The sequence below is a fragment of the Pteropus alecto genome, unplaced genomic scaffold, assembly GCF_000325575.1.
Source record: "Pteropus alecto unplaced genomic scaffold, ASM32557v1 scaffold88, whole genome shotgun sequence".
NCBI lineage: Eukaryota > Metazoa > Chordata > Mammalia > Chiroptera > Pteropodidae > Pteropus > Pteropus alecto.
This window is the reverse complement of record NW_006494611.1, coordinates 11,571,903-11,597,433: the sequence shown is the minus strand read 5'-3', so window position 1 is coordinate 11,597,433 and position 25,531 is coordinate 11,571,903. Positions and strand designations below refer to the sequence as shown.

Here is a 25,531-nt window from a genome sequence, read left to right as displayed (position 1 = left end):
TGACTGCAGATGTGATATTCTCTTTCTCCTCTAAACACCCCGAAAAGGTGTTGGGAGGATTAACAAGTGCGCATGTGCACAGCAAGTGCTCAATACATACAACTGTTATCAAGACCACTTTCTGGATTCTGGAGTGTCACCTTTTTCCCCCAAAAAAGCAAAGAAAGCAAAAAACCACAGTGACCTGAAAAAGACTGAGGAGGTCCCCAGGCTGACTTGGGCCCTTCACCGTACGCCCCTCAAACTGCAGACATCCAGGAGGGCTGAACTTCATGGATGTGGAATCACGGCCCTCAGGTCCCCACAGACACAAGGTAACTCAAGAGAATCTCAGAAACCTCCTCTCAAAACCAGGAACTCTCTTGTGAATACTAGTGTGTTGTGAAGGTTGCTATTTGTGAAATAACTCTTGCCCACGAGCTAGGAAAAGGAGATCACATTTTTTTTAAATTCACTCAAATCCTGATCATCTGAAAATTTCCTTCTGCCTGAAACCCACAAGGTAACTTCTGCAACATCAACCAACTGAGTTTTGAGTAATGTTCTTTTTCCCTTTTTGGTTTTTGTTCTTGGGACTCTGTGCTACATCCCATCTCCATGAGGACAGAAAGGGAGAAAGGGTTGTAACCTATTTTACAGATGGCATATTGTAGTACAGGAGACTCAAGGCCAGCAGCATTACACAGGGGTAATGTCACAGCTGGGACCAGGAGGCGGCCATGCACACACAGCACAGTCTTCCTGTTGGCAGAGGGTCCCAGGAGCAGAGGCAGGAGCTCAGAGCACAGGTTAGGGGAAGAGTGGGCAGCTGGTCCAGAGGCACAAGCCAAGTTCCAAATCACATAGACAAGGAAGAAGATGGGCAGCCATAGCACTACAATCCGAAGACACCACGGCCAAGGATATAGCAAAGTAGGAGGGCTGCGGGCTCCCTGAGGTACTGGTGAAGGTGGGACAAGACCTCAGCTGTCACAGATCTGACCTCCCAATGCTGGACAGGCAGGCACAGAATCAGACAGAACAGCTCTAGTGAACAGGAGGGTAAAGGACTAGGCTCAAGCATCTGTGCCTCAGAGGCCTCCTGGCACCTCTCTCCAGCCCTGCCCCACCCCAGCTCCAGTGCCTCTGCTACAGACCCCAGAGACCCGCAGTCCTTTCCTTCCTAGTCCTCATTGCTGCTTGATTATTGATTAAAGTGCTCGACTGCTCGCTTTCTGTTTCTGCCCTTCATGATGCAGTTAAGTCCTACACCATCAGCCATTTGAAGTTTTTAATAAAACTCCTTTTCTCTAGCTCATGTGAACTCCCATCACCAATAGGACTATCAGCTCTGGAAAGCAGAGATCTCATCCTTTTTTCGCATTGCTGTATCCCCAGAGACTGGTATGAAGCAAGCACAAAAATATCTGTTGAGTGTATTACCAATGAAAGATTAAAGATCAGAGGCCAACAGCGGCCTGAGGGAGAGCCCTGTGTCCACAGACTTGCAGGCATGAACTTGAATGGCACCCATCACAGATGGCAAAGCATCCTGGGTGCATGTCTAAATAACTTGCTCAGGATCTCATTCCCTTCCCCATCCCTTGAGTGCATGCTTATCTTCATCTGCTGATACCAGGTCAGCCAGTTAACATGTGGCTCTGAAATACTGAGGCAATGTGCATGTACTGTATAACCCCATCAGCTTCTCCCTGAGAGTATAGAAGGGACCACAAGATCCCATCCTCCTCCCAAGAAAGGAAGCCACTTAAAGACAGCAATGGACCTGAAGGGCTACAGCAACAGAACAGCCACGGCTCATAATAAAGCTGACATTGACAGAGACCCAGGCACTGCCTCCCTTAATCCTCACTTCCACCCCACAACAGAGGTCTGTTATTATCCCCATTTTACAGACGAGCAAATCGGTTCAGAGGGTTACACTGCTGGTCTATAGTCATGTGGCTAGAAATAGCAGCAGTAGAACTTGATCCCAAAGCCCTCTCTCACAACCCCAAAGCATCGGCCTTACATGTAGGAATCCCTTAGGAGGTAGAGAGTGAAAAGCAGAAAACCCATGACAAACCGGAATCGGCAACAACAGGCCAGGGGCGAGTTTGATGCCTCAGGAACCAGAGCAACAGAGAGGATGCCAAAGGAGCAGCGGTTTCTCGCTGGGCAGAAAGGCTTTGCAAAGCAAAAGTTTGCAAACCTGAAACTGGAGCGGAGGTACGTCCAGGCGGGACGCAGGCAGTACCTCCGCTCAGGAGCAACTTCTGCCTCTCAGCAGCACTCACTGGATGGTGTGCCCCGGCCTCACGCTGATGGGCTCTGGCCTAGAGGGGCCGCTCACCCAAGAGGAGGGAAGGCTGCAGAAGCACATTTAAACACTACTGACACATCCTGCCTCCTGTTTCTGAAAACAGCAATGACTGAGACCGGATTGGTCTTCAGCTAAAAATATTTCCCTTAGGCGTCTTAAGACAGAATCTTATTTTGCCTGCCCTTAAGGAAAAAAAAAAAAACCCATGAACTGACATGCCATGTCCCAGGTAGGAGTAAAGAAGAGATAGTGGCCAGTGAGACACACCAGACCCCTGGGTGGGCTTCTGAATTTCTGGGGTTCTTGGGGGGTTATCATGAGATTTAATGTCAGGTGGGACTCTTGGACTGGCTAGCCTGAGGTGTCAGCATCTGCATTTGGCAATTGTAACAAATAAAGAATGAGGACACACTAATAAAACAAGATTATGAAAAAACAACCTATCTCCTTAAGTGAAAATTCAAAACAAACCATCTCGGCTGGACTTTTGCAGAGTGCTGGCAGACAGTATTTGCTCACCCTGAAGGGCTGCTAAAGCTGCAAAATGAGCAGAAAGGAGTCATGTTCCCATGTTAACAAAGACTCTAATTTCAAGCTTGCAAGATTTGGAGGCACATTCTTAGTGTATAAAAAGCAACACCACATCCTCAGGGCATGATGTGACATGCCTGGGGCAGTGGCTGAGGAAGGTATCTCACCCTGTGTGAGCTGATATTCACAATGGGGTCAGGGATTGGAATAGATTGAATAGGGCCAAGTCCTCCTGTTAGAGTCAAAACCGATAACTGTCAAAGCCTTAACAAAGCCTGATGCTATCTGAGTTAAATGAGCTGTAAAGACCAGCTAGATGAAGTGGATGCCCAGTGAAGTCAAAAAAGAAAAAGGAACCTTTTTGCTGACTAAGCTCCAGTCCCCTTGGTCAGCCTTAAAAACAAACACATTCATATTTCTTTAAAAATAATGTTTTCCTCCTCCTAAATAATAAAGGGAATTTTTTACAGAACCTCTCTGTCAGGAAACATTAGGTATTAACTGAAGCACTATGTCTTCATGGCTCACTTCTCTTACAGGAAAGAACTCTTAACATTGTTTGCTGTCCAGACTGAATTTCCAGAATGCCAGCAACATTTGGTTGCTCAATTACCTTTGCTTGAAATGACAACAAAAAATCAAACTACAAATCATCAAAAAATCACCTTTGGAAAATTTTGCTCTAAAATAGTCTAATTACAGAATGAGAATAAGATGCTGGATATTGGGTAATGAAAATGCAACTGGTTTGTTATTATTCCTGTTCCGTGCATTTCCTAATGTTAGAGAGACTAGGACTTAGCTATCAAGAAAAATATAAGCTTAATAATGTTCCTTGATGGTTTACCCCACACAAAATGTGGGTCAGTTTTCCCTGCTCAACAACTTAAGGTCATTTCTTATTATGCCTGAGTACAAGCAGGATTAAGCAACTTGACCAGGTCAACTAAATAGTAAGTAGCTGAGCTGTTGGATTCCAGAGTCCAAACTCTTAACCTCCATGTTATACCTGAACCTCAACTCTAGTTATTTCGACAGCATCAGAGTATACATAGAAAGTCCAAATGGATAAAGTTGCTACACACCACCCCCCCCCCCCACTTTACAGACCTCTGGGTCACCTGCACCTTCAGAAATGCACAACTGACACCTGCATGCACCTCCACCATCAACAGATGGCGCTTCTCAGCAAGGGGCATGCTCCTGTAGGGAGCAGAGGGGACAGAGCCATTTGCAGTATGTGGTCAATGTTCAAGTGATCAGTTGTCCATAGTCTTCCCAGAGGGACAACTGAGGTCTCATGGCACATCCAGCTGGCTGTGAAAGATGCTATTAAAAATCATCAATAAATGAGTTCCGGCCTTTGCTCATACAGTTTACTATAAGAATCTGGAGAAAATGATTTCTTGTCCTTTGTTTCCCACCAATGGTATTAATGACTTGTAGGAAACTGGTTTATTTTTTTCCAGTTGACTTTAGAGGAATAACACATTCAGATGCCCAGGTATAGTGACCCCATTTCAATATATCTGAGACAGAAGATGAATAGCATGGGGAAGTTTATGTTTGAACAGCTGTGTAATTGATATATGTGTATTTGTTCTTGTGAAATATGATTTTTCAATTCTATTCATTTTTTTTCACATTTTTTTTCCCTATGGGCACTGGGAAGGAAAAAGCCAGGCTACAAACTAGCCATCAAATTCTTATAGCTTAGGCCCAAAACCCACTTGAGAAATCACCAACCACAGAACCACCAGTCAACACTCTAGCCAAGCCTTATACTATATCTAATTCATCCTGAATAGTCCCCACACCCAATAAATCACTGCACAATTCAGGCTTGTAATAAGCTGGTTGGGTGAATGAATCCATCCCTCTGACCATCCAGAGTGGGAAGCGGTGCCCCAGGTCTCCACTACCAAGCTGGGTAAAGTGATATTCAGAAGAAGGGCTGCCTTTCAGCCAGGCAGCAAGACTAGGGCCACCTCAGGAATTCCTGCCTCCTTCAAGAGGGACACTCACCATGGGAAACTGCAAGTACTCAGGAGCCTAAGACCAGCTGCTGCTTTGCAAACATCAACCAGGAATCGGATTAAGAACTCTGCCCACAGCAGAAGGCTGGGAGGAGAGGCTCCCAATGGGTCCTCATCAGATGTGACAACCCTTTAATAACACTGTAGATCTGCACCTGGGGGAAAGGGGGACAGATATGTCCCCTTTCTTCTTTCCTAAATGTTTCCTATGAAGAGGAGAGCTGGACCGACACACACACACACAAATAGATAAAAAGTCGTTTTGCTATTTTGATTCGTTTTCTAAGAAAAGAGTATTTACTTGACCAAAAATGGTTAGCCTGTGACAGAAAATTAAAACTTCCACGGATAAGTCACTATTCTGGGCTCTGGAATGCTCCTGGTTGTTTAGGAACCCCGTGGAAGCCATAAAGTCCAAATACTGCTAAATGGCTTCCTCCAAAAGCTCCCAGGTAATAAATACTGTTCTTTTTGGGACCTGCTAAGTCCCTTTGGATTCTTCGAGAAGTGGTGGGCAGAGTTCCGGGGCCAGTGAAAAGAAACCCTGGGGTCTTGGAGTCTCCTCCTTGCACAGCGGAGGGACCAGAGTCAGTCTCCGTGTGCACAAGGGCCATTGGGCCCTTGGCTCCAATTACCCGCTGAGGACTCCCGCGACATGGCCCTGGGTGCAAAGCCTCTCACAGGTGAGTGCCCTGGGGCGGTACCAACCACTGCGTCCTGCGGCGCCGCAGCGCCCCTCCACTACGCATGCGCCGTGCGCGATGTACATCGGCTGGGTTCGGGATCTCAGCCTGCGGCTCTGACTTAGGCATAGCGCTATCCTCCTCCTTTCCGTCCTCCGCCCGGCCCTGCGGGGCTTTTCCCCTTCTAGTCATCCCTCATCCTGGCCTCAGCCCTGGGAGCGGGAACATCTCTGTCGTTGGCTTTGGGGAGGGTGAAAGAGTGGCTCCTGTCCCCCTGCCAAGGGGGATGTCACGCCACCAGAATTTATGTGCCAGCTTTCTTGTACCAGCTTTTCCCAGGTTTCCTCCCCACCCATTACTGCCCCATTAGTTGCCATGTGTTTTCCCCTAACTGTCACCAGCCCACACTGCCTCTTTGTTACCCCGCAGCTCTCTGACCGGCCCCTCCCCAGCAAGGGGCTGAGCTTAAATTCTGCATTGTGAAATATTTCCACTCTCTCTCTGTCCCCGCTTCCCGCCTCCTCCAGGGCCCCAGAGCCTTTAGTAAAACACACCCGCCAAAAGGCATTCTCCGCCCTGTTTGCACAGCACGAGTGGGCCCCCAGTTGCCTGGCACCCCTCATCCTTCGTGAACACACTTCCCCTTCTTATTGGTATTCAGTCAATACCTTCCTTTTCTGACCCTTCCCTGCTTGGCCTCCTAGGTCTACCCACAGAGGGGCCTTTGTTAAAAGAGCAGACACCAGGCTCTGAAGACAACGCCTTGACTTCAAAGGAGAAATGAGTCATTGCTCATCCATGCGGTGGGGAGTCAGGGAGAGTGGCTCCTCTGAGCATCTCTAGGACCAGACCCTTCCTGAAGACAAACATTTTGTGTCTTCTTACAGATCAGACACAAATCAGCTATTCGTTGATTTTTATTGTTCCAAATTTGACTCCAAAATGTGGGCCAGAATTCAGGGTCTGGTAAATATTTTGTTACACAGTTTGCTGGAAGCACTTTGCTGTAAATGATGGCTTCCAATAATGGGACTAGGAGCCTTCCAGGCTCCCACCATTGTCTGCCAGTTTCATGTGTCTGTAAGCTGATTGTCCATCCCAAATACCATTTGGACCAGGCCTTGCCCCTGCTCACAAGTCCTGAGTGTCCCTGGTTAGATACTTTTTCACCTAAAAGCACCCAGAGGCCATCAAACCCAGGCTCCCCAAGCATCTCCAGCACACAGTCCTGGCAAATTCAGATTCAGCCCTTCCTTGAATTCTTCCAGGGATGAGGTGACAAGCAGAGCAGCCCACCCCTCTACAGCTAGCTCTTCAAGAAGCCTGCCTCATATAAAACGAAATCCACTTCCCCACACCTTCCGCACACTGTACCCAGTTCTGCTTCTAGAACAAATCAGCTCCCTTGTCCTCAACAGCCCTTCACATAGATTGGAAAACTACTCTCAGAGTTCCTCTACATTTGTTTTCATCACACCAAACAGCCTCAGTTCCTTGACTATATATCACATGAAATAATTTCTCCATGGCCCCCGATGTTAGCTGCCCTCCTCTAGAGCACGGTTAGTGTCCTCCTCTCGGCCACCCACAATAAAACACAGACCCTGATACTGAACACTGTTCTCTGGATGCGCTCAAATCAGCACAGACTAGAACAGGTCAGTCCCTTCCCCTGGAGAGGATAACTTGCCTCTATTAATTCAGCTTAAGGCTATATTCACTCTTTCTGCCATCTTACCACACTCGACTTATCCTCAACTTGAAATCACAGGCCCTTTTCATAACAAGTGCTGCCAAACCAGGTCTCCCCCATTCAGTTCTATCAAAATCAGCTTCATATTTATCAGTGTTTAATTTCACCTCCTTGATTCCAGCCCAATTCATGGAGATGTTTTTCAATTTTACTTCTATCGTTTTGGGTATAATGGCCATCCCATTGCAGTTTTGTGCTGAGTATCCTTGCTGTATGTTCATCCAATTCATTAATAAAAGTGAAAGAATGGGGTCCAAAGATACTAATGACTCATCCAAGGTGTCACAGCCAGATGAAGACAGAGCCAAATCTAGAACACAAGTGTCCTGGCTCTCAATGCTCATTTCCTTCACACTCTGCCAAAAAGCCTCCCAGGGCCCCTCAGACTGCTCTCTCCCTAGCCTTCTAACACCCCCTCCTTACTGGTCTATCCTAAGAGGTCATGATTATAGACAGGGAAGTCTGATAAGGGCTGGCTTCCTGGGAGGATGATTAGAAAGCTACCTCCTGGCTGAAGGATCCTAGTTTGTTAAATCGTAGCAACTTCCTGCAGCTATAGCTCTTTGCTTCCAAAGGGGGCCTCTGGAGTAGCGCGCCCAGCAGACCAGGCCAAACAGAGGTAGGAGAATGAAGAGGTCCTGGGCATTCCTTCACCAAGCTGCATGGGATACATGGGATAGAACAATGGAGAGAGTGCTGAACCTTAGAAAGAATCTATAGCATGGATAGACAGTCGCTTAAAGACAACTTCAGCCCTATGACTTCTTACAAACAAGTGCTGCAGATCTGTCCTTGAAGACATGGTCCCTTGAAGAATCTATCAAAGATAATGACCAGTTAAAGGGCTGACCTTTCCACATATCCTTGCTCCGAGTATAACTCTAGAGAGCAACACCAGGATCACTGGGTAAACATGCCAGGAAAACAAGTTAAGGTTAGTATGAGGATTCCTAATGATCTGAGCTACTCCCCAACAAAACTAACCATCCTGTGAAGTAGTGAGTTCCCCATCATCAACATGTTTAAGTGGACGCTAGAGTAGATGACTTTTGTCCCATTTCAATCCAAAGATGTAAGTGCTCATACCCTCTTTTATGCTGTGACAGGTCCCTTGTGCTTATAAGTAAAAAACCATCACAGGATCCCAAATAGCCAAAATAATCTTGAAAAAGGAGAACAAAGTTGGAGGACTCACACTTCTTGATTCCAAAACATATTATAAAGATATAGTAATCAAAACAGTGTGGTACTAACTAATAAGACAGACAAATACACCAAAGGTAATAAGACAGACAAATACACCAAAGGAATAGAATAGAAAGCCCAGAAATAAACCCTCACCTATATGGTCAAATGATCTTTGACAAGGTCCCAAGACTAGGCAATGGTGAAAATACAGTCTCTTCAATAACTGATGTTCAGAAAACTATATATCCACATGCAAAAGAATGAAGCTAGACCTTAGCTTACATCATATTTAAAAATTAACTCAAAACAGATCAAAGACCTAAACATAAGACCCAAAACTATAAAATTCTGAGAAGTAAACATAGGGGAAAGCTTCATGAGATTGGACTTGGCAATAATTTCTTGGATATAACACAGACAACAAAAGCAAAAATAAACAAATGAGATTATATCAAACTTAAAAATGCTGAGCATCAAAGGACACAACAGAATAAAAAGTCAACCCATGGAATGGGAGAAAATATTGCAAATCATATATCTGATAAGGAGTTACTACCCAGAATATGTAAAGAACTCCTACAACTCAGCAACACCAAAAACAAAAATTAAATAACTTGATTTAAAAATTGACAATGGACTTGAATGGGCATTTCTCCAAAGATGATACACAAAAGGCCAACAAGTATATGAAAAGATGCTCAATATCACTAATCATCAGAGAAATGCAAATCAAAATCACAATGACAAGTCACTTCACACCCATTAGGAGGATTACTATTAAAAAAAGAAAAACATAGAAAATAACAAGTGTTGGTGAAAGGTACCACCACTATGGAAAACAGTACGATGATTCCTCAAAAAACTAAAAAATACGATCCAATAATTCTACTTCTGGGGATACATCCAAAAAAGAAAACTGAAAGCAGGATCTTAAAGAGATATTTGCATACCCATATTCATAGCAGCATTATTCAGAATTAGCCAAGAGGTAGAAGCAACCCAAATGTTCAGTAATGGACAAATGGATAAACAAAGTGTGGTATACATGTACAATTATTCAGCCTTAAAAAGGAAGAAGATTCTCACACATGCTACAACATGAATGAACTTTGAGAACATTATACATAACATAGATGCAATAAGCCAGTCACAAAAAGAAAAATAATGTCTGATTTCACTTATATGAGGTATCTAGAGCCGTCTAATTCATAGAAACAAAATAGAATGATGGTAACGGCGAGGGTGGAGAGGGGAAAATGGAGAGTTTTTGACATATAAAATGAAAACATTCTGGAGATGTTTCCCAATGTAAATATACTTAATGCTACTGAACTGTACATTTAAAAATGGTGAAGATGGTAAATTTCATGTTATGTGTTTTTAATCACAATTTTTAAAAAGCCATTACTGACAAGTGGCAGGACAGCCTAAAACTGAGAAAGACGAATGGGAACTTAGGTTTCAAAAAAGCGGAACCCAGCTACAGGTACATCAGTGAAAGCTGAAGAACCTTCTGGAATATCAATACTAATCCTCTATTTACATGTGACAACATCTGCTGCAGCTATGGACTTATGATGCCAAGATAACCTGAAGTCTCAAAGTAATAAAACCATGTGGATGTTCTGTGAAGGACTTTCGATGTTAAGAGGCTCCACATTAAAGTTTAGATTAAGCAGAAATCAATATCAGTTAAGAATTAACGAAGAAGGTAATGTGTCATATCTGAGTGTTTCTTTCTTTAAATATTGCACTTATAAATCACAAATTTAACCATAATGACTTGTAATTCATGTTAATGTTCATGCCAAATTAATCTAATAGAGACCCCTAGAGACATTATAGTCAACTCTTAAGGAACGCATTCAGAGAAAGATGCTGTAGAAATTCTTCCATTCATATGAAATTGCTACCTTATTTTCCATCTATAAAACCAAAGAAAGAGGAGACTGCATGAGCAAAACTCTCAGGCAACAGGCTAAACTGCCTGCCAAATCCAGTGAGCTGAGGCAAGATCCAAAAGGAGATAAGAAGCTCTGTCTCCCACAGAAGACTGAAGCCAGGCCCTACTCAGAGACAAGGAGGCGACCAGGACCCTCACTCCCTCCGAGCCTGGAACCTCCTGCTGAGGCCATGAGGGAAGGGGAGCCGGAGAAGCCCATCAGCCTGGGGCAACCCGTAAAGACTTCTAAGACAGCAGATTGTCCTATCCATCCAAGGAATACTGGCTAGATGGGGCGTGCTCACCCATCCCCTCCATCGCTCCCAGCATGATGCTTTGGTTGACAATGGTATTCATAGCACCTGTCTTGGGTCCTCCATACAAATCACCCCTATTCCTAATAGCGTCCCACCCCACCCCACCCCAATTTTACAGGTGAGGAAATAGATACAGAGAGGTTAAGTAGCATGCCCAGAGTCCCACAGCTAATCAGTACTCATGATCGTAGGAGGAAAAGAGAGGACTCAATGGAAAGATTCTATAATCCAGAAGAGCTGGGAGAGCTGCCCAAAGGCACTGGTCTTTGGTGGGCTCCTGGAGCCAAGATGGTGTGGGCGCATAACTCCATGAGCCCAGGCAGGGAGGGGCCGGGCAGGGCTTCTGGTCACTGAGGGTTATTGTCCTCCAAAGGGAAGACACAATGTGGTAGACAGAGTAATGACGCCCAGAGATATCCTCCTCTTAATCCCCAGAACCCATGACCGTTACCTTACACGGTGAAAGGGGCTTTGCAGATGTGATTACGTTAAGCATCTGGAGATGGAGAGCCCCCACAACGCTTCTCATAACCCTTTTCTCTGTTCCCCTACCCAGGCCTACCCATCTTTGTTTCCCCAGCACAGTGGGTTTGGCAGGGCCAGCAAACATGTCTTCCTGGTGGCAGACATTGTCCCTGGGAGGAGAGTAAACAGTTTCTGCTCTTCGTCTGGGGTCACCAGGTCCTCCATCCCTTCTCTGATTTCTGGGCTCAGGGCTTTGAGGGTCTGTGTTGGATCCTGGCAATCGCCTTATTTTTCTTTGCTTTTCTCTATTTTCCAAGTGTTTAATATCATAGCAAAATTATTGAGATAATCTGTGGAATGGTTTTTAAGAATCCTCACTCCCCTTAAAGTTCTTCACAACAGCCCCCTCCTGCACACATTCCTCTCTGTTCAGAATCTTCTCGACGCTGATGAATTCGGTTTGTTCCATATTGATTTTTGTAATGCTGTAGGAGACGACTGGCTGCTTTCCATTCCTTTGAGCTTCTATAAAAGGTCCCCAACAGGGCGCATTCTCTGGGGGTAACCCGACAACTGCTCTGCCCTCCAGGGCCCTCCAGGCCCTGGGTTCCCTTGGCTGTCCACGTTTGTGAAGACCTCAGTGGTTCTGAGGCAGCCAGAGGCTGAGTGAAGGGCAGTGGCTGCAGTTAGGACATTAATCCATGCTGGGCGTGTCAGCTCCCTCTGGCACGCGAGGTGTCAATTGGGCTGGCCGCCCTCTTCCACAACTAGGCTGGCCCAGTGGGACGCTAGGCTTTTTCACTCAAGCCTTGACAGCAGGCACAGATGTAATGATTGGAAAGCACTTTGAGAATCCAGAGTGCTCCATAATTGCCAACTCATAATCCTCAAATTGTTCTCTGCGCCTCTGCGGGAGGGGAAGCTTCTGCCCTCGGAAAGGTCTTTGTTCGTGTGGCTCTCACACCAGAACCAGGCTGGGCAGAGACAAACAAGGGCTCTGCCTGAAGAGGGGTCCCCATTTGAGACTCATTAAGCATGCTGAGGAGCACGGCTTCTCAAAGTGTGAACCAGATTAAGAGGGGCTTGATAATAATGCAGATTCTTGGGCCCTTCACACCTGCTCACTCAGAAGCTCAGATGATAGTGCTGTGGAATCTGAATTTTAATAAACTCCCCAGTCGACTCTGGCACACTAATTCGAGTACTGATGGTTTAGGGGTGGATGGATGGGTCTGGGGTCCGGGACCTGGGTTGGAGTCTTGGCTCAGATCTTTATTGTCTGAGACCCCAGGAAGTTACCTGACCCACAAGGTCTAGGTAATCCTTAAAAAAATTTTGAGATTTTTAGGTCAAATCAGTTTAGGCAATGCAACACCCTTCATGTCCCCGGGGGTTTTATAATGCACAAGATCAGATTAAAGGGTTGCAAAGTACCCCTACAAAGAAGCCTGTTTGACCCAGCACTTCCCCAAACTAGCTAACCAAGGGAGCTTTTTTCTATCATTAATGCCAGAAACATCTCACAGACTTAACATCTCATGAGACAAAGCTTGTGAAATTCCTTTCTGGGAAAAGGGTGAGAGACAGCATCTTAAGGCGGCAATTCTGGCAGGAAAGAGACTCAGACAGAGAGAGGGGTGGCCACGGGACACCCCATCTCTATGTTCAGGGTCCTCGGCTGGTTCAGTTCCACAGATCTGCTGCCTGGAGTGGATATGTCACAATATCGAGGTCACCTTCCTGTTTTGGGTAATTTCCCTTGGAGGCAAGACATCCATTTTCAACAGCTCTTCATTTCAGCACAGAATGCCCTCCTGCCTCTGGTGGGGGCTGGGGACCAGGACAGGAAGGGAGGCTTTGTTCTTCTGACCAGTGCTGACAGTTTAATTAAACCCAGCTCGAGAAGAGGTCGGCAGGGTCAGGCATTCTTCAACAGGGCTCCTGCGGAATATCACACCCGCGCCTCTCTCCGGCCACCAAGGCCCTGTTAATGAGTTATCCTGGTCCTTCCAACAGGGATATAAATAAGGGGCAATGAATGCCCTGGGCTGCCCTTAATCACTCACCTGCACCCCTTCCAGGCCCAGCACAGACACAAAGGCTTGATCTTGTCGGGACAGATATTGGTTTCAAGGCTAAAAAGAAGTCCAGAGAAACTGGGCTTCCAGAAGCAGCTCTGGACGAGGAAGAGAAGGCAACCAGCAGGAGGAAGGATCCCAAGGCAGAGGGAGAGCCCTCTCCCACACCTGGAGGACAGAGGCATTGGGGCTGACACTACCTGTGCTCCACACCTGAACATGGGTGAAGACTGGGTTTTGCTGCTGTAAGAGAAGAATTCAGGTTCAAATATGCCTGACCCCTGGGGCCATCCATAAAACATTATCTCCACATCCTCAGGTGATGAGGCTAACTAACCCCAAATCCAGGTTACCTGCCACCAGGGTATAGCCACCTCCAATAGGAAACTAAGGTCCAGCCAGTCAAGCATCTTTCCCTTCCTCCCATTCCAACCTGCTGGTAGGTCAAATGGCAGACACCTGTCAAAGAGCTCTCCTCAAAGAGCTCTTGAACCATTACCTCCCAGAGAGACAGTGCCCCACCAGTCTCTCTCACACAGCCATCACCCCAAGTGTTCTCAGAACCTAGAACAGTGCCCATATGAAGCTCTGGGTAACAGTCGGGTGAATGGGTGGGTGGGCAGTGGGTAGGCAGACAGAAGGTGGCGGGGAGGATGGTTGTGGGTAGGGAAATGGAGGTGGGAGAATGGAGGTGGGAGGATGGGTGTGGAGTTGGGGGAGAGTTGGGTATACAGTAGGTATATAGGTGGGTTGGTAGATGGATAAGGGCAGGGTGAATGGGTCGGGAGCTGGGTGGGTGAGGGGTTGGTGGGTAAATGAGTAGAAGAGTGAGTGGGCAAGCGATGGGTGGGTAGGAGGAAATGGGGGACAGAGGGATATAAGTGGATTGATTGTTGGATTAGTATATGGGTAAGTGGGAGCACAGATGAGTGGGAGGCAGGATAGGTGATAGGTAGATGGGGATGAGGGTTAGGTAGATGGAGGAGTGGATGAGGAGGTAGAGGGTATAGGAGGTAGATGGATGGTGAGTAGGGGGGTGGATGGATGTTCTGGAAGAATAAGCATTAGCCTCAGACAGACCGAGGTTCAAATTTGGCTCAGCCCCTTGGGCATGTCAAACCTTCTGAGCTTGGCAGATTCCCTTCTTCAACCTCCTGAGCCTGTGCAATGGTCATCCCAAGCCACATGTCAGCTGCTGCTTGTACACAAACCAGCCGCCTTCCACCCTCCTCAGGTGCCCCCAAAGGTACACCTAAGCCTCTCATGGGAAAAAAAAACACACAAACTTTTGGGGGGAAGTCCTTACAAAGTGGGGGAGGGGGTGGTTCTGAATTAAGAGAGATAAGGGCAAACCACCACGGGGGGTGGTGGCTCAGATACTGACAGCGGATAAATGCTCGGAGTGGTCAACCTAGGGGCTATGGCGCCACCTCTTGAAACGGGTTTGCTGCCCTCTGAAGCAATTCCCATATGGATTCACCGAACATTTCCTCAGCACCTGCTATGTGTCAGTTTTCACCTGACATGAAAGCGGGTTACACCTCTCTTTAATCTCCACAACAGCCTGTGAAGTAGACATTATCTTTATCTGATAGAAGAGTGAACAGGACTTCTTGGGGTTCAAGGAAGGGCTCCAGCATCACGTGTCTGCACTCACTTTAACTCAGACTACAGAGGCTTTTCGTGGCGTAGAAAAACTGGGAGGTCTCCTAACATAAATATAATACATGCTTTTTATAGGACATCTGGTAAATACAAAAGAAGTTGCCCAGAGACAACCCTTGTTGGCATTTTGTAGTCATTTACTGTGCATTATTTAGAGTGATCTATTTAGCAATCATTTCGTCAGTACAATTTTGCATCCTGGCCTTTGATGTCACAGATATTTATTTGCATTAATTTATGTCTTTCATAAAGGCCACTTTTGATGATTATATAAATATTCCATCAAGTTAATATACCAGAATTTACTTAACCATTCCCCAGAAGCTGGACATGTGGGTTGTTTCTATTTTTTTTTTTTTAATATTTGATATTTCAATATGGAAATGTTATTTATTATAATATTCTAAATAATGCCACAGAGAACAGGTTTGTGCTCATGTTTTCTTATTTCCCAGGATAGCTTTCCAAACATGAGATTTCTAGCTCAAGGTTTAAGCCCATTTTCAGGCTCTTTATGGACCTTTGAAGGCCAAGCATCTAATTCCATCCCTATCACCAAACTGCTCTGTGGTCTAAGGCAAATCACCTCTCTGGGCCACAGGTCCGCATAAGGAAAGCAATGGACAGACTAACCCAACACCAGGGGAAATATTAGTAAAGAATAACCAGTTATAGAACTTTAACTACTGAAAGCTACACAGACAAAAGCAACTAAAATGCAGACCACACCACCTGACATACTTTGTGACCACACCTTACCATGCACATTTGGTCTCTCACAAACTCGTTTTCATGCTGATTTAGCATAAGGGCCTCTGCAGGAAAGTCCATGATTTGCTCCAGATGAAAAGGATTAGTAACAGATCCCTCAAAGCAGAAGGAAGGTCAAGCAGTAACAGACCAGAAAGGCCAGACACTGCCGTCCCTCTTACCCCACCTCCTATGGGAATGTGGGTTCCTTTAGGAACCTCCAGCTCCTGGAGAAGGGTGGGCTCCATAGTATGACTGCACCAGGTGATCTCACAATCCCCCAACACAGCTCATTGGCGCCGGGGTGATCTCCTGACCTAAGATGGGGCAAGCAGATTTTTTCTCCAGAAATCTGGAATTGAACTTGAGACACTGTGGGGATCTGAGATCTAAGGTCATAGAAAGTAGGAGGGGAATCAGTACTGTGGCCAACCAAAGTCACGGTTGAACTGAGATGTTGCCTTTAAGCCCAGGACACTGGTTTGCAGGGAGAAATGGAGCAGTAAATATTCAGGAAGAGTTAGAAACATCCTTCACACTCCCTGTCCCAGCTGTACCTTAATTCCTACCCTGGGGAGGCTGTGAGTCTGCTGGTTGTACCTTTACCATCACCCCACCCCACTCTTACTGTCGCCAGCCTTTGTGGGGGTTCTGTTTCTACAACCAAGAGCACCCAAGTGCTCTGCAGCCAGACCAACTGAGAGAATTAACAGATACTTTGGAATGCCAGATACTCAGGTCAATAGAATGGGGGTGGAGGTGGGGTAAAGACGAATAGATAAAGATGTGTGTGTGTGTGTGTGTGTGTGTGTGTGTGTGTGTGTGTGTGTGAAACCTAGGTAATTAACACACACAAACATATACTGTACAATAAAATATTATTCATGAGAAAGAAAAAAATCCTGCCATTTGTGACAACATAGATGGACCTCGAGGGCATTATGCTAAGTGAAATAAGCCAGAGAAAGATAAATACTGCATGGTTTCACTTATATGTGAAATCTTAAGAGATGTGGAGGCTAAGGAAAACAGGGAGAGGTTGGTAAAAGGGTACAAACTTTCAGCTATAAGATGAATAAGCTCTGAGGATCTATAACGCGGTAACTATGGTTGATAACACTGTATTTATATAATTGAAGTTTGCTAAGAGAGTAAAACATAAATGTTCTCACCAAAAAAAAAAAATAAAAGATAAACATATGAGGTGATGAATGAATGTGTTAACTAACTAGATTTCACAATGTATACATGTATCGAATCACCACAAAGTACACTTTAAATCGCTTACAATTTTATTTGTCAATTATACCTTAATAGAGTTAAAATTTTAAATAAATAAATTTTAAACGAAATAAAATAAATGAGGAAAGTCAAAGCAGGCACCCAGAGTTCGGCAACTATCCACTATGCACATGCTCTGAAGCCTGGATGATACGGGGCAGTGGATCAGTCTGGCTGAGGGAAAGGGAAACCCAAGCAGGCAAATAATGTTGGGAAAGTGAAGACAACGGCTTAAAAGACTAAGAAGGGTGAGGAGGAGGAAAAAGAAAAGGACAGAAGGAGACCAAGAGAAGAGACTTTCAGGATGAATTTTTGAAGAGACAGAGCTGTGATAACCCCTGCAGGAACCAGCTGTGAGAAAGGATAGGGGAGAACACAGGAGCTGCTGGGGCCCAGTCAGGGCAAGGCTGGCTGCCTGCATGTGACCAGTAACAGCATGGACCTCGTGGGGCAGCACATGGACCACAGTTTAAAGAGATGTCAAGGTGGATGCAGCTCCTGGAAAGGGTCTTGTGCCGTCAGCAGTCAAGTAAAGAAAAGCACTCATTGTGTGTGCCTGGCACCAGGTTACAGGCAGACTGAAGGAGAAGGCCCAGCTCCAGCCCAAGGGTGGCCAAGACCAGCAGAAAAGATCATCACTGAGGGTCACTGTGGAGAGGCCTCCAGGCCAGGAGGAGGAAGACACAGGCAGTGACTGGAGAGACCATTTGAACACACTAAAAATTAGAGTTCCATCTTGAAGGCAGGATCAGTGACAAATTCTGTAGCTGCCTGGAGACCACTGGGCTTATCAAAAGGTCTGAAATCATGACAAAGAACTGGCCCCTCAACCCTCAGGTAGCCACAGGGTACCATCTCCCGCCCACCCCCTACCCCTCAGTCTTACGACATCACTTACTGCTTCTTCCTCCACCTAGGTACTATCCCACAAGCTTCTTCAGGAAAGAAGCAGCAGCCCCAGCATCTCACATAGTGCTTTGCTGGGCACGCGGTGACTTTTCAGGTTGTTAATAACAACTGCCAAGAGGGCAGAAAATCCTCCCAACTCAAAATTCAAAAGCCTGATGACCCTTTAAAACTCTAACAAGAATATATAATCATCCTAGGTACATACAGAAATCAAAGCTGGGAAAAACATAAATATTAGAAAGTAGATTTGGAGCTTGAAATTAAGAAAATGTTTCTAACATTCAGACCTGTCCAATAATGGAATTGATTGCCAGGGAGGTAGAAAACTCCACTTAGAGGTAGCCAATCAAAGACTGAAGGACCATTTGCTAAGGAGCTGCAGAAGAGATTTCTTAATCTCTAAGGTCCTGTCCAACCCAAGATCCCACAGAATGAGATACATGGTAGAACAATTACAGACACATTTGGCAAATCATGGAGCAGCAAAATTAGCCACTACCCTTAAAATCTGAAAGAAGTACATTTACAACAAATAAAAATATGACATTACACTGTGGTTAATAAGCTTATAGTCTCATTACCCAAGCTGAAAATAGAAATAGGTCCAGGAAGGACCTATTGAACCTATTCAACCTTTGTTGAATGAGTAAAAATTCAACCCAAGGCAGGTTACCAAAGGCAGTAGGAGACGCAAATGACTGGTCCTCCTCGTAACATTAGGCCTCACGGTTGACAAGCGTGTCCATTTGCAAAGCATCCTCACACCAGCACTGTCAGAGACAGCACATGGAATGGATGAACTGTGGGTTCTGTCAAGCTCTTGCCATGGAGAAATGCCCTGCACAGCACCTTCCCACAGAAAGGGCCTGGCCTTTGATCCCCTGAGCAATCCTGCCAGATGAGGAGCATGGGAGTCATGGTTACAGGTCATCCAGACCCCACTGACCCACAGGGTGAGCGATAAGAGCACAGAGGGAGCTTTCTGGATACAGAGTGTCACTCACAGCCTCGACAGAGCCTGGTTATTCTGGAACAGCAGTTCTGGTAACATGTGCAGCTGGTTCCGGTTCAGTCGTCTACAAAAGAGAAAAGAGGAAGAGTTGGAAATTGCCTAGCTGGCCAGGAAATCCAAAGGACTGTTCAGAAAGCATTGGATTCAGACTTAGAAGGCCCAGGGTTCAAATCCTAACAAGGTTACTGTGTAACCCGAGAGAAATCGTCTCCTCTGGGCCTCAGATGCTCCATCTATAAAGTGGGAATTCTGCCATCCAACACCTGGGGAGAATAAGAGCAGAATATCCGTGAAAGACCCTCCCCAGGGACCTGACACAGAGTGGGCAGGCAATACACAGAGCATCTTTCCTCCCATTATTTCCTCCCATATTCCTCATCATTTTGCATTTTATAATTTACAAGGCACTGATTCAAATATTATCTCAGTTTATGAGTTGAATATCTGACTAAACTTGAAATGTGAGATCTATCCTAATGGGATAGGACTGGCCATGTGGTTCTGATTCTTTATTGCTTTCATCCACATTTGGCTCAGTGATGATTTATCTTTTATTGTCTGCTTTAGGGCTTTTTTCAAAATGAAAATAGCTTTATTGATTTTTTTTATTATTTATGAAAATGCATGCTTTTTTTAAAACCTTAAATAATAGAAGAAAAGGTATTTAGCTACCTGTATTTTTCTGACTCAACATTTTGTGGCTGTCTTTCCATGTCAAATAATAGAGAACAACCCATTTATTGCCAGTGACTGGATAGTATGTTCATCATTTTTAATTCCTCTGTTGGTGAACTGACAACTTTTCAGTATTGTCAACACAGGCAGGAGTGGGAACTCTGGTTCTGGAATGTGGCCTGATGAGAAGACATAATGCAGAAAGAACCTGGACTTGACCTAAGAAGGCAGTGAAGTTTAACCAGATTCATCTCGTCACCTTAGGGAACGAATTCTTTTTTTCTTTTTCAATTATAGTTGACGTACAATAGTATATTAGTTTCAGGTGTACAGTATAGTGTTAGACATTTATTTAACTTAAAAAGTGATACGTTTAGTAGCCGCCCAACACCATACACAGTTACTATCTATTATGGACTATATTCCCTATGCTGTACTTTACATCCCTGTGACTATTAGGCAACAATTTTTCCGACACGGGAGTGTAAGACTCCGGCCCATTTGGGGGGTGTGATACCTATAAACTATGGAATCTTGGCATTCACGCTGTGGTCCACGAGACCACCTGGCAGGGGCATCACCTGGGAATTGGTAAGAGCTCTACTCCAGACTTGTTAAATCAGAATCTGCATTTCAACAAAATACCCAAGTGATCTGTGTGTTCATCAAGGTTGGAGAAGCACCAGTGTAAAATGCAGCCCCTGCCCTCCAGTTACAGCACAGTTCCGAGTTTCACACAACCATCTCCTTTAACTGTTCTAAACAATGATAAATCAATTATGCAAAAGCTTTCTTTTGCTGAGAGGCAGGAAGAAACACAGTTCTATGTGGCCAGCAGTAACTGCCTGTGGTTACCTCCTAGGAGGTCACCCTTTATCTACTACGTGATAGGGGTACCATTTTCCAGCAACATACAGACAATTAGAGCTGCAACTTTAGACCAGCTGGAAGAAGTGTACTCTAAAGGGCCAGCTCTTAGGGAAACACATCACTGCCTTGGAAAAAAAAAAAAGGGACCACCAACAGAATCCTTAAAGCAACAGGAGTAGACATCAGGTCGCTCCACATTCCTTAACCTCATCCAATAAATTAATCCTGTATTTACACTGCCTGGTAATCATTGGTTTTTGTTTTGTTTTGTTTCTCCCAAGACTCTCTCAGTTTTCCGGCTTCAATTTCTGAAAAACACTTAAGAAATAAAGGGATTCAATAGCTAGTGTAAAGTGGAAAATTAAAAGGCGCCAAAGGAGGGACTCGCATGGGGAGGGGCTTATAGGTAGCTAAGAATAATCAGAGCAATAGTGGCCAGCAGTCCTCAGCAGCCTTCACTATGTGTCAGGCATCAAGACAAATGTTTCAAAGGCACTGCCTCACCATCGGAGGGAAAGCAGAATAAAAAGGTGAGTTTGAGTATAACAAGACCTTACATTCATGCACATACCCTCCCAGCCCCTCCTTGCAACAACCCCTCGGGGAAGGTTTCACCACCACCAGTTCACTACTTGGCTTGGCTCTTAATGGGTGCTCAGGACATGTTTGTTGACTCCGTTGCGTTGTCTCTTTGATACCTAGGGGAACTAGGATGTCCAGATGTGACTGATTCACCGAAGTCACCTCCAAGTGGTAGAAGTGGGATTCTGAAGCCTGCCTTTCCCCAGCTCCCCATCCTGACTGCCTCCACATTACACACCAAGCCTGACTCAGCCAGCTGAGGGTGACTGAGCACTGCCCCCCACCAAGGGCAGACCGACTGTCGCCCGTGGCACACCAATCCTAACAACTGGGCGGACCACACACTCCTGCCTCTGCATTCAAGTTATTAACTGCTTACAAGAACCAGTTATGTCTGCTCCCAAACCTGTTTAGCCAGAGGTACGTATCATTGTAATTATATAATTTAATTAACTGTTACATAAATGAACAAAATACCACTGTAAAAAGAGTCATTTCTATGAAAACTAAACTGAATGCTTTAGAAAGAGTCAATAACAGGAAAAGCTCCTACTCAAAGGGCTGTTGGATTACATAAAGACTGGGGGCCAGAGGGTCATAAAAGAAACACGGAATTCTCCACCCAGATTGCTTCCAAGGGCCTTTTAAAAATCTCACTCCACCTTAAAGAAACCGAAACCAAAAATCATAAGCAAAGTATAAGTGTGTGGTTTAGGCAAGAAAAACAATACAGAACTCCAATTAGCATCTCATAACAAAAAGAAAGGCCTTGGCCAAAAAAAAAAAAAAAAAAAGTAGGGAAGGAGGGAGCGGGTCAATAAATGCACATTTATATGTTTTAATTTAAAATGAAATGTTTGGAGTATGTATGACATTTATGACTCCCCACTTGATCCAACTTTTATCATTAACTGATCCACCACCGGTCCTGACAGGTCAGAGGAGAAGGTATCAGTGCACTGGATGCCCCCAGGGACAGAGCAATCACAGAAAAAGGAACTGGAAGAGGATAGATTAAGTCGTGACTCAAAAAGGAGGGCCCTGGCTAGCTTTGGGTGGCAGCAGCAGGTATGATGTGGGCCACCGGGCGATGTCTGAATCACATGCCCACCTTTCCTCCTCTTCCAGGGCATGGCAGCAGCAGAGCTGAGGCTGGAATGGGTTAGGTCCAAATCAGCCCCTCAAAGCCAGGTCATGAGTATGTATTTTGTTCTGAGCCTTTTAAAGAAAACAAACACAGACCTAAACATCGCTTTAGCTTTGGGCTTCTTATCGTTCTGTTTTAAGCCTGGATGAGGAAGGCCAAAGAAAGATCACCTTGATTTTCCTCCAGGCTGGGACAAGGCAATGAGACTACCACATTCTTTCCCTTTTATTTAATTCTTTATTTTCTTTGATATAAAAGAGAAAAGTGAGGTATTGGGGCATAGTCATTAAGAGCTCAGGCTTTGGAGGCAAAATGGTCCAATTCTAATCTTCTCTCCTGCATGTAATCACTTAATAATCACTTAATAAGACAAGTGTCTTAACTTCTGCACATCTCTGTTTCTCATCTATAAGATATCACTGACCCAGCGTTGCTTTAAAGATTAAATGAGATATTGGAGGGATGGGATAAAGGGCTTATCTTGGTGCCTGGCATAGAGTAAAACAATCGATAGTAGCTATAATTATAATTATAAACTCATTGTAAGAAAATCCATTAAAAAAAATAGAAGTATAAAGAATAAAATTAAAGTATCTGTTATCCTACCACTTAGTGCAATGAGAGTTAATATTCTCGATTATTTTCCTCCTCCTCTATTCTGTACAAATACAAGTTGATTTTATTGACACAAACGTCACTTCCTGCCTTTTCCACTTAACATTACACTGTGAGTTCATTCCGATGGCCTTAATTGTTCTTCCTAAGTGTGATTTTATATCTTACATCTCTACCGGAATGGCTGTGCCCAGTTTTTTATTGTATTTAAATAATGTGCAGTGAATATCCTGACATAAATTTTTAGCCACGTCTCTGATTATTTCTGGTTCAAAGGGCATGAACTTTAAGGGTTCTTGACACCTACAGCCAAATCACTTTGCAGAAAAGTGAGACTGGTGACCACTCTGAATGTGTGTGCCCACCCCCTACCCAGACCACATCCTTTCTTTCCATTATTGCCAACCTGAAATGCAAAAATTGATCAAGACCCATTCCAAACTTAAAAGCCCTGTAAAGAACAAACCATGCAAATTAGAAACGTCTCCACCTTCCCGTTTCTATGCTGTGGCCCTGAGCACCCAAAACACAGCTCCTTAGGTGGTCCTTGGGGCTCTCCTGACAGTCCCCTCAGCATGTTATCGCTTCCTTAAGGTCACACAATTCAATGAATGGTGGCTATGCCTGGGGTATGAGTTCGCAGGAAGAAATCTCACTTCCTCTGTACTGTGTGGATTTTTTGCCATAATGTATTTTCAGAGAAAAACAACAAAGATAGCCATACTTAGAATGTGGGGTGAGGACACTCGCCAGTTTCCTCTACGCCATGATTTCATGATGATGCTATGACCACTTCCATGGCTGCAGCAGCCCGTGGCTCCCCTCAGCAGGCAGGAGGCAGGCTGGGCATGCAATCATGTCCCTGAGCACCCTCTCCTTGCCACCAGGCTCAACCTGCTTGTGTCCCCTCAGGGCCGGCCCCCACTGCCTTCCTAAACTGTCATCAGTGATACTTACAGCCGCTCCAGCTCCTTCATGTCATCAAAAGCCCCCCGTTCCACCACTCCAATCTGGTTCTCCATCAGCTGCCTAGGGAAACAAAGAGACAAGGACGCTACTGAATTTTGGACAAGGACGCCTAGAAACAGCTGACACAAGGGAGTGACATAGGAGCAGTGCCGAAGACACATGCAGACCCGAGTCCTGGCCTGAGCCAACCAAATTTCCTCACAACTTTGCAAATTCCTGCCAGGGGCTCCTCTGCTCACCCAGCGTGACGGCAAGATTCAGTTCCAGCCCCAGTCCCATGCCGATCCCTCTAAAGCCACCTGCATGGCAGAAAGCCACAGGGCACCAGAGCACCAGGTTATCGTTCCAAAGGCATGCTTGGGGAAGCCCAGACGCAGGCAGCAGGCAGCAGGGGCTGGCTCTGGGCTTCTGGCACGCGTGCCCTCTTTGGCCCAGAGGGTGTGTTTCCAAGAAGCAGAACTGGGAAGATGGGCCAGCGGCAGCAGGGGGGTGGAGGGCAGGGCAGCCCGTGCCAACTGGGCAAAGCCCACACATGCAGCAAACATACTCTGCAGTTGGCAGACGACACCCCCTCTGCCTGTACCCCCACTCCGCCTGGCCCCATCTGCTGCCAATTGAACCACCTGGCTCCGTGGGACTCTGCATCTCCTCACCGCCAACGCACCCTGAAACCTAGAGCATCCAGCTGGCAGGCAGAAGTTTTCACCAACAGATCGCCTGTTGCATGGTAATTTTTTGAGACTGTCAAGCATGTTTTTCTCTCTGCATTTTCCCTGCTCTGCTCTCGAGCAGGTGGCTGATGTACTCCCACATGGACCTCAGATGAGGTTTGGGACAGGGCAGGGGGCAGAAGCTGCCACCACACACTTCTTTTCCTCCACTTTGTTTCCAAAAGCCTACATTATCAAGGAGCTCCCCCTGGAGACCTGGGTGGGGAAGGGGGGCCGTGCCTGGGGGAGGCTTCCTCAGGCTCAGAAAAGATTCCTGGAGTCTGGGAAAGAGGCAAAAGTCAGTGGGTTCTGGAGCAGCAGAGACTTCTGCCCAGCAGTGGACAGTGATGACCCCAGAGTAGATCAGCCACAAGATCCCTAGCCCTTCCAAAGGTTTACGGCAGCCTGAACAAATTAAGATAGACCTAAAGATCCTTCATTGTCACTTGGTAATCCCTCACCCCAGGAGAGAACCAGTGAACAAGACAGCCCCATCTGCCCAGCGCAGATCCTACCAGGCAGCAACCACTGGTGACTAGGCCGTGCTCAGTTTTTCAGCCATGTGGGAGACGGTGGCTGCTCTGGGTCAGTACTCACCCTCACTTCCACCCCACCCGTCTCGGGGTGCCCAAAGGGAGAGGCCCAGCCGGCCTACAACCCTACAACCCTGAAACCCTAAAACCCACAGCCAGGGCTCTGCCTAGGACCCACAGTCCATTGCCAAGGGTGGGGGTGGGAGGGAGGTTATGAGTGGGGAAGGGGCAGCACTCCATACTCACAGCACCCGCAGCTGCTTGAGCCCCGCAAAGTCGTTCTTATGTATGCGAGTGATGTTGTTGCCGTTGAGTTCCCTGGAGGAGGAAAGGAGAAAAGGAACTGGTGAGCCATGCAGGCCGGGCCCCCAGGCCAGGGGCTCAGCTCCAGGCTCTGCCTCAACTCAAGCCCCTCATCTGATCAATGGGCAGGGTGCTTCCCAGCCAAGCTCCAGGACTCCCAGGCCCGTGTGGAGGCCCAACAAGGTGGGGCCTCTTTGCAACAGACCCAACCAGCA

At 45.9% G+C, this 25,531-nt stretch overlaps 1 protein-coding gene across 1 annotated transcript in view; it reads right to left on the bottom strand.

Annotated features, from left to right (window-relative positions):
- SLIT1 (slit guidance ligand 1) overlaps window positions 1–25,531 on the bottom strand; it is a 156,128-nt gene that overhangs the window by 111,989 nt on the left and 18,608 nt on the right. Inside the window, exons 2-4 of the mRNA XM_006926015.3 lie at window positions 25,260–25,331; window positions 23,759–23,830; window positions 18,905–18,976 (exon numbers count right to left, since the gene is read on the bottom strand). Of these exons, the coding sequence (XP_006926077.1) occupies window positions 18,905–18,976; window positions 23,759–23,830; window positions 25,260–25,331 (216 nt within the window). The remainder of the gene's footprint in view (window positions 1–18,904; window positions 18,977–23,758; window positions 23,831–25,259; window positions 25,332–25,531) is intronic.